The sequence below is a fragment of the Scomber japonicus genome, chromosome 5 (genome assembly GCF_027409825.1).
Source record: "Scomber japonicus isolate fScoJap1 chromosome 5, fScoJap1.pri, whole genome shotgun sequence".
Taxonomy (NCBI): domain Eukaryota; kingdom Metazoa; phylum Chordata; class Actinopteri; order Scombriformes; family Scombridae; genus Scomber; species Scomber japonicus.
In genome coordinates this window covers 14,905,311-14,918,170 of record NC_070582.1, presented here as the reverse complement: position 1 = coordinate 14,918,170, position 12,860 = coordinate 14,905,311, and the positions used below count along the sequence as shown (strand labels likewise).

Genomic DNA, 12,860 nt, shown 5'->3' with positions numbered 1-12,860 from the left:
ACAGAGCATAAACGCCCTTATCAGAAAACGCTTGGCTGTGTCTGATAAAAAAAAAAGAAAAAGAAAAAAAAAGAAGAAGCAGCAAAGCCGGTATCACAAAGAGGAAGTGCTACCTTCGTCTCTGTCACATCCTCTTGTTTCTACTTATCTTCCCTTTCGACCAATGTTATTTTCTTTTACAGGAACAGATTGAAATTGAGTGGAGTCAGACCTTTTCTATAGCAAGAATTCACAAGAGCCTGTATTCAGATTGAGTGCCACCCTCCTCTTATATCGCTGTTTTGACAGTTTCTGGAGTTGACATCATTTAAGGAACTCAATTCAGCAGAGGTCACCCGATTCTGTCGATTCGCGCTCGGAGTGCTGAAGGTACTGAAGCTTATTCAAAATGGCTTTTTGTTTATGACCTTGTTTAAAAGTTACTGTCAACCTCAGGAAAAGGAAGCCACACGAGCATAAAACACACAAGGGGGAGAGTGAAAGTTGCTCACCGAGGCTCTTCTCCTCTGCACATCCAGGAAACAACAGTTTGACATGCTCCAGGCCACATCTGTTGTGTCAGGGTGTGTTATTTTATGTGTTTGCTGTGCTTTGTCTCAGACCATATGATTTAAAATGTTTAGAGAGAGAGGTGACAGCTCTGTAAAATCTTTGGGGATCTGTGGTACTTGATGTGTTGAATGCTGAATGTGCCCCTAAAAAACAGAAGTGATGAAGTGAAACAGCTTCCTTTTACAGTCTGACATGTTTTTGACCAGTTCAGTGGGATTTTGTGCTCATCTGTGTGTTTAAAAACTTCTAATAGTTATTCTAACCTATAGTGTATATTCCAGAAATTCATTATAGTTGAGTTCAGCCTTGTATGCTCATAACTGGAAAGCTAAAGTTTTCAGATTGAATATTTGTACAAGACCATAAACAAAAACATAAACAACAACTGAACAACTCCTCTGCAGCAGTCAAAGGCCAAGCACTGTGGTCAAGCACACTTACTGAGCTCCTGTTAAAGCAGAAAGGAGGGAGCTTTTCAAAACGTCTTGGCCAAGAAAGGCTGTCTTTACTTAGTGCATAGTTGATATTTTTACAGGTTTTTGACAGCAGGCCAGTAGTAGTGACTATCACCTCGAGGAGGAACTATGGAGGCTGATGTTGTCGAGAATCCCAAAGAGGAAGACACTGTGAACACTGAAATCTCCCAAGGTATGTGTTTATTCAGTAAGCTGCTGTTATCCACCAGTAAAATGTATCGTACATTTACACATTCACATGTTTTCAAGCCTAACCTTAATCATTCTTATACATACTAGGACAAAGAGGGGATTTGGTGGTATAAAGACTGTAACTTTCAAAGAAGACACACCTGAAACAATTTCCTTGAAAAGAAGCCAGCTGGATTTTAGACATTTTAAAGTATCTTTCTATACTTTTCAAGCAGTCATTTGATTTCTTCACAATATGAAAATCTATCAAAAGACTCTTGAAACGCTTGAGTAGTGTTATTCATTATGATGAACACAATCTCTGCACACATTATCTTTTGTGCTATACTACAATGCAGGAATTTCAAGTTAATCTGTAGCCTACTTACAGTACATAAAGTTGCTTATATCACCATTTTTATGTTAACATAAAAATATTACACATTGCCATCCCAATGCAATGTGAGAAGGAACGCTCATAGTGATGAACCCACAGAGAAATGTATCCAGACACTGTTAGTATGTTAACTATACCATTTTTGTTAGATGATAATATGTCTGTGTTATGTTCACCACTTGTTCAGCTTACCCCAATTGGCAAAAAAAGTAGTTTTGGTAGTTTGTATGTCATCTCGTCAGAAATCAGCTTTTATAGTTGATCTGAACATGCTACACTTGACAGTGGAGTGAAAAGCCGACCGTCATATAGAGTATGGAAGAGGAAATACTGTTTAAATACAGTGTTTATATACAGTGGTAAAGGTGCACATTTTCAGACTGGCTCTCCCGGAAGGCCTTCACAGTGTTGCACTTTCTTGTGCTTGTAAAAAGTGACAAAAATAGTTGTGTAAAGAATGAATAAATAGAATTTGAAAGAGAAGTTAAAACTATGACTTGTTTTATCACCTCCGCACAGCTGGTCAATTATAGCATGGAGTGAGTGTGATTGTCAGATTGATCAGAATGTAAGATTGATCAAGATAATAAAACAGACTTCATGTTTGGTGTAATGGATCAGACAAAAAATCATTAAACTTCAGGGCTCTGCTAATCAACTGACAGCTTGGAATTACAAATATGTACAATACATATATTGTAGCTGAAGAGCAAACACACTAGTAAGGCCTTGTTATCAATAAAACATTTAGAAAATAAATAATATGAGGGCTGTTGATCATGAAATTAAAATAAAGTAAAATATTGTGTAAAAATAAATGGCAACAAATTAACAAATATAACTTATGTGTCCTCACACAGGAGAAAAACAGAAGGTGATTCAGCCAGCATTTTTAGAAGATCCCGAACTAGAAAAGCTGAAGCAGGTAAGAGATTCATTCCTCCATATCTACATGTTATACCTTGTCTCCCTGGCCTCCATTCAACATTTAGGGTAACATCAAAGCCTGTTCTAGACTATCACAAATCCAAGGTTCCCCTGTGTCTTGAGTGGGCTGGAGATAAATGCTACACAGGAAATACATTTCACATCCTGCATGTACAGTATGTATGCAGTGAAGAGCATGAATAATATCTGACGCAGGGAGAGAAGTGGAAGGATCGGTGAAATTTTAATGAACATAATCATCAGAGGTGATGGGAGACAGATCAGAGAGAAGCGAGGAGCCGACTGAGTCTGCACAGTTTTTGATGAGAGACGATGGCAGAGCAAGTGGCAATGAATGAATAACTTGATAAGCCTGACATGTTTTATGTGTGGAGTGTGGAAGAAAAACAATGAAATGTCTGTCATTTTTCAGGGCGAGTACTTTGTATTTGTCATCATTTTCCACCGACTTTACAATCCTATTATCTCTGAGAGTTGATTAAGATAATTGAAAAATAAACTGGGTTTCACACTGCTTATTCACCTGCCACAGCAACGACAGCAAAATGTATGCAAGAAGATGAACATGTTTGATGTATTGTGTCTTGGTAGGTTTTGGTTGATTGGATCAATCGCACTCTGAAAACAGAGCACATAGTGGTGCAGAGTCTGGAGGGGGATCTGTTCGATGGGCTGGTGCTTCATCACCTGCTGAGTGAGATAATACACATTTCTATGATTGTACTACCATCCCTAATATTTCATTTTTCAGTGACATGCTTCCTACTTAATCTGTATTCAGATATGTCTAGTAGTGAAAATGGAAATGTTCTTAAAAAATTAATCAAGTCTAATATCAAGAGTACAGTCATTGCTAGTGAAACCTTGACCTTACAAATGATTATTTCCTTATTTCTACAGCCAGGTTGGCCGACGTGCAATTGACTGTGGAGGAAATAGCAGTGACCACCACGGCTCAGATCCGCAAGCTGGAAAAAATCCTGCCAGTGTTGGACAAGAGACTGGGCCTGCAGAACAGCAGTCAGATCAAGTGGAACGTCAAGCGTGAGTCACGCAGCTGACTGGGCTTCAACCACGAAGCAACAAGTGAACAAATGTTCTGTCCTGGCACCGATTTTGGATTACAACAGGATTTGATCCTGGCTCATGGGTGCCATGTTAGTTTACACCAACTGTGAGGGATTTTGGAGAAGATAAAATCTGCTGACATTACGAGGGTTTTGTTATAATCACCTGTCAGTGAATTATTTACTGGCTCTGGGTTATGGAAGCAAAGAAAGGAAAATAATAATTCATATTCTATTAGCAACTGAATGCCTCATTGTCACTTTGAAACCAGTCCCTCTTAATATGTGTAGTTTAAAGTTCCCTTTTTGAAATTTCCCTGACGTAATTTAAACTAAAAAAAAGTTCAAGTTGACAAATACAATTAGTATAATTATCCAGGTATTTTCCACACAAAATAACTTTTTTTCATATGACTAACAGAATATAAAATAGAGATCTAATTCCATCTATTCAAATTCCATTCCTAATCCTTGCTATAGAAATTTAGCTTGACTGGAATTTTTACGTCCAAAAATGGTAGATCCAAAACAATTTAGATGCCATTACTGCAACAGCCGTAGGAAATATTGGGTCTGAATTAATAGCAACTTAATACTACTTAGCTCTGATATGATGTTAGGAGAGTAAACAGTGAGGCTAACATCAATGAAGAAATAATAAAAGGTTCAACGTCTGGATTACCTGCATGCACCATTTCAGGTCAATCCCACATGCATATTGAGGCAATTTGAATTCAGTGTGGGAATGGCTGATTCAGCCACTAATACAGACAACTAATATACAGAGATGTAATTACAGATTGTAGATAAATTGAATGGTCATTGCTGAAGAAATGCTGACCATGTCACTGTAAAACGAGTTGTGGCTTTAGTCCCTTTTACTCATTTGCTGTCCGACCTCTTAATTCCTCATAGGGTAATACATATATAAAATAACCTTATAGACTTTGAAGCTTTGTGATTATCATTATTTTTCCTACTTTTATATAAAATGTCTATATATCTGTTGATCTGGATGGGGAACTGCTGGATACAATTGCCCATGTAGAGATAAACTAAGTGGTATTGAATTGAATTCAATAAATACTAATAGAGGTCTTAGGCAATATAACTTCAAGTATTCAGAAGTAATTACATTTCTCAGTTAGATGTACGTTTTCTTATAGATTCAAATTGTTAAGGCCTTTCTTTGCTTCCACTCTAAACGGAGAGTTCTTCCATATCTGTGCGAGTTGATTGTCTGCATTCTGCTTTCTCCTATTTGTCTGTCAGTCATCCACAACAAAGACCTTCTGGCCACTATTCATCTGCTGGTTGCCATGGTGAGATGTTTCGAGCCTCGACTGGATTTGCCGGCAGGCGTAAAGGTTAAAGTTGTGATTGTGGAAGTGAGTTTCAGCTTAAGCTTCAGTCTTAATTCTGTCTCAAACACAATATGTGGGATTGTTGCTCAATTTTGGTTCACCTCGATTTACATCCAGGTCACCAAAGATGGAATGAAATCAGAAGAACAGACAGAAGTGCTGACAGAGGAAAGGTTAGTAGATTTCTTTCCTGTTTGATTCTTTGGATGGGAAAAAAACAACTCAGAGTTCACCTAATTTCTTTTGGCTTTTTCAACAGTAAGACGGGCTCAGACTCCCTCAGCAATACTGAAGGTGAGTATGAGCGGTTGGAGGTTGAGTCGCTCTGACATTCTGAATGTCATCCAAACACCATTACAGCCACCAATGACTTAATGCACTTCTCTGTCCGTCTGATCACCCAGGGGAAGATCCCATCGAGAAACTGCTGAAGCTTGAGGCTCACAAGGTCAACACAGTGAAGAAGGTATAGCAAGTATATGAGGAGCAGTGCAAAGGTTGTTCTTTTGTCTCCACACGTAGTGAGAGAAAGTGGTATGAGAGAAAATACATTAGCATCCTTGTATATAGCCTTAGATGGGAATCTACACTATAAGAATGATTAATACTGTACAAAGTTTATGGTTCAGATATACAAGGAATACTTTTTTAGTATTTTGTGTGATTGGGAAACTATCAAGTTTATTCAAGTTTAAGTTTAAGTCTAAATGATTAATTTAATATTGGACTGCAACAATTATTGTCTTTCAATAATGATAACAACAATAATAATAATAATAATAATAATAAGTCAGTTTGTTACAGTATTTTTTGTTTGATTTGGTTCATCATTTAGTGTATAAAATGTTAGAAAACAGCTGCAGGTGACATCTTCAGGTCTCTTATTTTGTCAGACAAACAGTTCAAAACCCAAAGATATTCCTGTTATGATCACATAAGACATTAAAAAGCAGCAAATCTGTACAACTGAACTGAACTCTTGAAAGTGAATTTTAACGATTGATTGATCAAAATAACTGCAGAATCATTTTAGTAGTAGTATTGTTTTTTATTGAATCCATTCATCATTTAGTCTATACAGTGTTAAGAATTAACTTGATTTGGTGACATCGTCGAATGTCTTGCTTTGTATGGAAAACAGTCCAAAACACCAAAGACATTCAATTTACAATGATTAAGATGATGATTTAAGAAGCTGCTAAAGAAGAAATTTTGCATTTTTTGCTTAATCAGGGACTGAAATGATTGATGGAACAATAAAAATGTCATCAATTCATTTTCTGGTAATCGACTAATCAGTGGCTCGGGTAATCAGTGACATTTTATCAGCACTGCTGACAAAATAAACATTTTTACAAGAAGAATCAGACAAACACATAGAATAGAGAACAAGATCCCTCCCTATATTACAAGATAATGATACAAATACATATAGTATATATAGTACTGTACATAGATGTCCATATAGTATACACACTCTTCATATAATATACTATTGATATAATTAAAAGGTTTTTCCACCAATTCAGACTCAGTTTTAAGTTTCCTGTCATTCCCTAGTGTTTTCTAGCTGCACTTTGTTTTGAGTAAAAAATATCCATCCATTAAGTAACCAGTGTCTCAACACATTAGGGCTCTAACATGCAGACTTTATAATCATTCAGACTGTAACAAAACTAAAGCATTCATTGGGATTTGATGAAGAATGAAACATGTTTAATACCTAATAATGTCAGATAGATAAACCCAGCCTTTACTTATCACTGCCTAACCTCCAAACGTTGTATTTTCAGGCCATTGTACATTTTGTCAACCAGCACATGTCGACTCTGGGTCTGCAGGTGACTGATATGGACAGACAGGTATACAGCAACATGGAGCACATTGAGGAGTTTCTGTTTTAAAAAAAACACTCATTGATTACTTCCTCTGAGATTATATCACCTTCTTCTCCTCTCTTCTCTCTGTCCAGTTTGCTGATGGTGTGATTCTGCTGCTGCTGATTGGACAGCTGGAAGGCTTCTTCGTGCCACTTTGTGACTTCTACCTGACCCCTGTCAATCAATCTGAGATGGTATGGATTCCCGACACATTAGTAAAGGGAATGTATCTTCACAGAGACAAACATGCCACTTTACTTTATTGCTACAGTAATCATCTTATCTGTCAAACCTCACGGATGATTTACGATGAATGTGTTTAAAAGTCAACAGCTGAAAAGAGAAATGACTGATCAAATCAGCTTACAGTTGACTGACATTGTCTGAAAGTTAAGATATGCACAGACTCCATTATACTAATTCACAAGTTCACAATACTTTTTTTTTTAAATTTCTAATTTGAGCTAATCTAATTTCCCACATGAGCACAGTGGATAATGGACATTAACACTGAAACCTGATCCAAAATCCTGCCTATTACAATATATGATATCACATAATTAATATTTTACAATTCCCATAATAAAAGTAGATGCATAATTACTGCTGTGTCATGCCTCACTTATAATGATATCTTTGATCTCACTTTACTTGAAGCAATAGGATGAGTCTATGAAAAAGTTATGATTCTGTTATCAAAGATATGATGAGTTCATGAATTACTTACCACTTAAACTTATTACTGTTTAAAGACACAGTGACACTCAATGGAAGACCTTTTGATCCCCTAAAGGCAGAAAAGCTCCTGATAAAAACATTGTGCATATGCTTGATCCTAATACATTATCTCACACAGCTATGATAAGATTATAATGTACTTATAACACCTGTGTGATGCCACAAAACAGATGTTACCCAATTTCTGACCACTGTATATCCAAATATGTTTGATCTGTCACTTCTCATACCATTGAAATTTGGTTTATCTATTATTTAAAAGACTGGAAATGTATAAGTGAATGAGTACAAAGATGTCATCAGTGGTAAAAATGTATTTTATATATACTATTAGTAGGCTACAGGATAAAACACTTGATTAGTACTGATGTGTGTTATTTTTCCTCTTTCTCAAATTTCACTGATAGAGACCTTTTCACAATCTGTCAGCCATATGGTATTACTGAACTTGTGATATATTGACAAATGAATGAATATTTTATGTCATGTCTGTAAAGGAAGGGTTGTGGAAAAATGTACTTTCTACTCAATGTCTTGTCTAACACTCAGCAAGAAAGCAAATATGAGTATTTCCCAAAATGTTGAACAATTGCTTCACAACTTCTCGAGCCTTGGTGAATAATAACACTTAAATATGTGTACTTTTCTTTTGTTCAGTATAAGATTTAAGTAAGGTGTCAACACACATATTTAGCCATTACTTTACTGGAATTGTGTTAAATTCAAAAGTAGTTGTCTCTTAGTGTGTCTTAAAATTCTGAATTTTGTGTTGAACAACTCATTTTCATTGTTATATTGATTGATTTTTGCGTTTGCCATTTTCATGTCTTTGCCTTCTAGCTTCATAATGTGACCTTGGCCTTGGACATTCTTAATGATATAGGCATGCTGTTGTCCAGTGTTGACCCACAAGGTGAGAAAATTCACACTGCTCACAATACACAGTCTGACTTTTGACAGCAGATTTACTTAATTAAAATGCCAGACACAGATGAAGAAAAAAAACAAAACAGAAGGCCTGTGTTTGAAGTGATTGTAACAGGAAAAACACTTTAGATCATCAAGACAGCAATGTCAAACTGAGATGATATCCTCTATCAGGAGCATTTATCTGGATGACAGGAATACGCCAAAATCTGTTTGTGTGTCAGGCGAGGGGCGGGGGGGGGTTCGCTTCGGTAGTTTGAGTTAATCTCCACTGCTCGGTGGAGTGTGGGTCTGACAGTGTTTTGGAGGGAAAGATGGAATTGCTGCTGAATATGAATGAGAATGACTTGTGTCTCGATGAGTATCACTGCGGATGATTGGCTCAGTCCGAGGTCATCATCATTCATTTAGAGAGGAGCTGCAAGGGAGACAGTCTCAAGGGTACGATGTCGCACTGGTACCTGCTGATAGACAGGGATTAACCTCACCACTATTGCTATATCTATAGTGTGTATGTGTGTTGAGGAGGATATCTGTATTCATGAGCAATACTGTACACCACATAGTTATCAGCTGCCTCCAGGATATATACTGATTGTATCTGTGCACTGTAAAAACTGATTGTGAAATCTAGTGTTTGACGATTTCAACTTGCATCTCTCAATTATCAGACTTTCAACCATAAAATCGTTCAAATTCATGATTTGTTGATTAAACACACATGATAGTGAACATTCATCCAAATCACACAAACATATGATCTTTTCATTATTATCCTATTTTCCTGTTCTCATTTCATACACAGTAAGTTTATGGAAATGGTTTTTGAGATACTAGCTGTACATTAGGTCTGTTTTGCATAAAACTTTAAATAAGGATCAAGAATATTTTTGACACTATACAGGTACTTGGCTGTCAGTTATGATTTGAAAGGAACAAATGGTTTAAACAAAACCAACACAAAAGACTGCAGATATAAGAAGAGAGTTCAGGCCTGATAAATACTTTTCACTGTGGAAGATATTTGATTGATTTAACATAATTTGTACTCGCATAGTTAATTTTACATCATGTATTCAGTTGATTACCTTAACCTGATAACCAAAATCTTTTGAAGATAATCTTTGAGATATTTGCATTTATTAGATAGTAGATACAGTATAGAGACAGGGAATGAGAGAAGAGGGAGATGGCATGCAGAATCGAACCAGTGAGTTGCAGTTACATGACAAGCCAGCAGGTCTTCCATAGTTTAAAGTAAATATAAAGCTTTTGCAGTTTAAATTCAGTGTAGAATTGCTAAGTTACAGATAGGTCTAATATTTGCATGTGTGTCCATTTATACTCCCTTTTGTTGTGGATAGAAATACATTTGATGACACCTCAGTCCATTTGTGAACTGTTTTTCATGGTCTGAGCAAGACCCTATAGTTATAATAACGATAAGTATTAATGATACTGCAATTGTAATGTGCTGCCAATAGCTTAGGTAATGAGTTTTCTTGTTTCAAAAGCAACAACTTTGAACCAAATTACATCGTGAATAATTAAAGTGAAACACTTTGGTAAATAACTAACAGACAAATTAAACAAGTAGTACTTCTAAGGGGACTCAAACTCACTGGTAAAAAGATCCTAATGAAGGATTTAAAATGCAGATTAACAGAAAAGACCTGATAGTGAGAGAGGAGTCCTGCTTCAGTCTGGTAGCAGCATTGGGAATGCTTGGTCACCACTGGGAACGTGCAATAGCCAGGAGAAGTTGATCTGATGATCTGAGGGGTCTGGATGTATGTAATAGTTGAAAAACAATATCATGACAACTCCCTTTATGCACAAAGCCAGATCCATAAAGAAAGTAGTTTCCCAGTTTGCTGTAGAAGGCCCTGACCTCAACCCCATCCAACAACTTTCAGATGAACTGGAACACTGACTGAATCAGGCCCAGTATAATGTTCTTGTGGCTGAATGAGAGCAAATCTTGTGGAAAGTCTTCCCAGAAGAGTGGAGGCTGTAATAGCAGCAGATTAATATTCATGGGTTTGAAATGACATGCTCAACAACCACATACGGGTATATTATTTGGGTGTCTAGTTTTTACTGTGTAGAGTAAATCACTCTGGGAAAAGAAGAGCGAAACAGAGTGGTTGAGTGAGTTACACACACTTGACTTGTCCAAGTGTGTGCATTAATCAATAGAGAATGGATCTACTCCCCTTCTCAGCAAATCCATTATTGACAAGTTCCTCTGCGTCTGAACTTGAATCTCCCTTTCACAATCACTAAAACCTCCCCATAATATTGCCTGCCAGCCATATAGCCTGTAATTATAAAGTAAATCCTCAACATGATAACTGTTAATGTAAGGACCAGTTTAATTAATCTGAGCCATGAGCAAGTGGCTAATTTAATTCATTTTAGTGTCTCTTTAATTACCAGCATAATTGCTGTGATGCAATGAGGAATCGCAGCACTCAGTGTCTGAAACTAGAGCGTGCTTGCATGAATTAATGACGTTAGCTAGTGGTTGAGTTGATCTTTATGTCACGTTCATTCAGTAAGTGCATCTCACAACAGAGAGCAATTTTGTTGGGATCCCATCTCACCAAGGACATATTGATTACAATTCCATCTAATGTGTTTTTTTTTGTCCTCCTGATCTATGACCTGTTAGGATGGATTGTGAGAATAGTTATTAGCTAATGTTGGTAAAAGCATCTTCATATTGTCACTGCTCCAGTGGCTTGCTGATGCTGATGGTGCAATATAAATAAGCTGTAAATATCTTCTTGAATCTTGTGACAGATATTGTCTCTCGGGACATCACTGCCACCTTTAAGATCCTGTACTCCTTGTTCAAGAAGCACAAAGGAAGAGAGGAGAGAGGACAGACACAAGAAGAGGAGATCAGCAACAGGAAATAAAAGTAAAGCTGAAGATAACTGGAGTATTTGGCCAGCCTCTGATGCTGTCTGTCTCTAAACCTTCACAAATGCTGTATATCTAATTAAATGTTGACTGCTGTTTTCACATTTGGCTCGTGCTTTCTTCTGAGCTCACTTAAAAAATAATTCTAGTTCAGTATGACATGGGTCTTATTTTTTTATTTTTCTTATATGCTGGAAGAGCGAACAGCATCAGCTTAAAGCTATGAACAGAGCAGTACTACAAGTATCAAGTATCACGTTATATGTATAAATATGATTGGAGATCAATAGTCAGCTGGTAGCCAAGCAGCAGATGAATGAGCCACTAATAGTAATAATATATAATAAGTGTGGCATCAGTTCTCTGCCCAAACTAATATATTAATGATTTAGCAAGATGTGTCTACAGCTAGCTTAGTAAGCGACGTGTCTACAGCTAGCTTAGCAGTAAGCATGCTTTGAGCCAAAAAGCACACAAACATGTATTACTGATGTTAATGATTACCATGTTCATCATCTGAGTATAGTGTGGTAGCATGCTATTATTTCCTTGATAGCACTGAATACAAAATACAGCTGAATTAGTAGACACTTGAATATTAGAAGTTAAAACTTTGACCTGCTGGTGTCACTACAGGAAAAGTGAGAAGATCACCAAAGTAATTGAAGAATCTTTGAATGTTCAAAATGTCTTGCCAATCCATCCAGTAGTTGTTGAGATATTTCAGTCAAATGACTGACATCACCATACCCAGTGAGTCACATTGTTAGCATGGCTAAAAACCAGTTGGACAAGAAACACAAAAGTCAGACTATCATATATGATTTAAACAAACCCCCAGGCTAGCGTAACAGATTTAGAGGAGAAAATGAAAGTTAGCAATCGAGTAATTACCAAAACTGTTTACTGTAAGCATCTATCACAGTGTACGGACCAGCTACCTGGTTAAACTTTGACTTATACTGTATGTTATTCTGTACTATAGCCTACTGCATGTAGTAGTAGTGCGCTCCCATAGTGTCATTGTGCAGTGAGGGTTTACACTTATTAGTGACAGCTCACTTAAGCTTTCACTGGCAAATAAAGTGATTACATAACTGAACTAAACAATTGGCTTGTCTACAACTTGCTGCAATCAGATCTCAACAACTACTTTCTTATTAGAGCATAATACATGATAGAAATTATTACTAAAACTACAAAAAATAAGACCCGAGTTGTAATGAAGTGGCATTAAAGAAAATAAGATTCAATAGCTTTAACTGCTCACTCAAAAGCAACATTTTTTTAATGTATTTAAAAGTAATTGTTAAAGCTATTTATAGCTTTAACATTGTCAAGGGCAATGAAATGTATGTATGTATGGTAAGCACAGATAAAATGCTCTTTTTTGTTGTCTTGATGTTTTTAGA

At 36.6% G+C, this 12,860-nt stretch overlaps 1 protein-coding gene across 1 annotated transcript; it reads left to right on the top strand.

Moving 5' to 3' along the window:
* The first annotated feature begins 150 nt into the window (after nucleotides 1-150).
* parvg (parvin, gamma) lies at nucleotides 151-11,832 on the top strand. The gene is made up of 13 exons (XM_053319651.1): nucleotides 151-369; nucleotides 1,088-1,200; nucleotides 2,457-2,521; nucleotides 3,136-3,238; nucleotides 3,445-3,588; nucleotides 4,884-4,999; nucleotides 5,093-5,148; nucleotides 5,235-5,269; nucleotides 5,380-5,441; nucleotides 6,769-6,837; nucleotides 6,948-7,049; nucleotides 8,434-8,506; nucleotides 11,326-11,832. The coding sequence occupies exons 2-13, from the start codon at nucleotides 1,137-1,139 to the stop codon at nucleotides 11,442-11,444; spliced, it is 1,008 nt and encodes a 335-aa protein (XP_053175626.1). The 5' UTR covers nucleotides 151-369; nucleotides 1,088-1,136; the 3' UTR covers nucleotides 11,445-11,832.
* The last annotated feature ends 1,028 nt before the right edge of the window (nucleotides 11,833-12,860 follow it).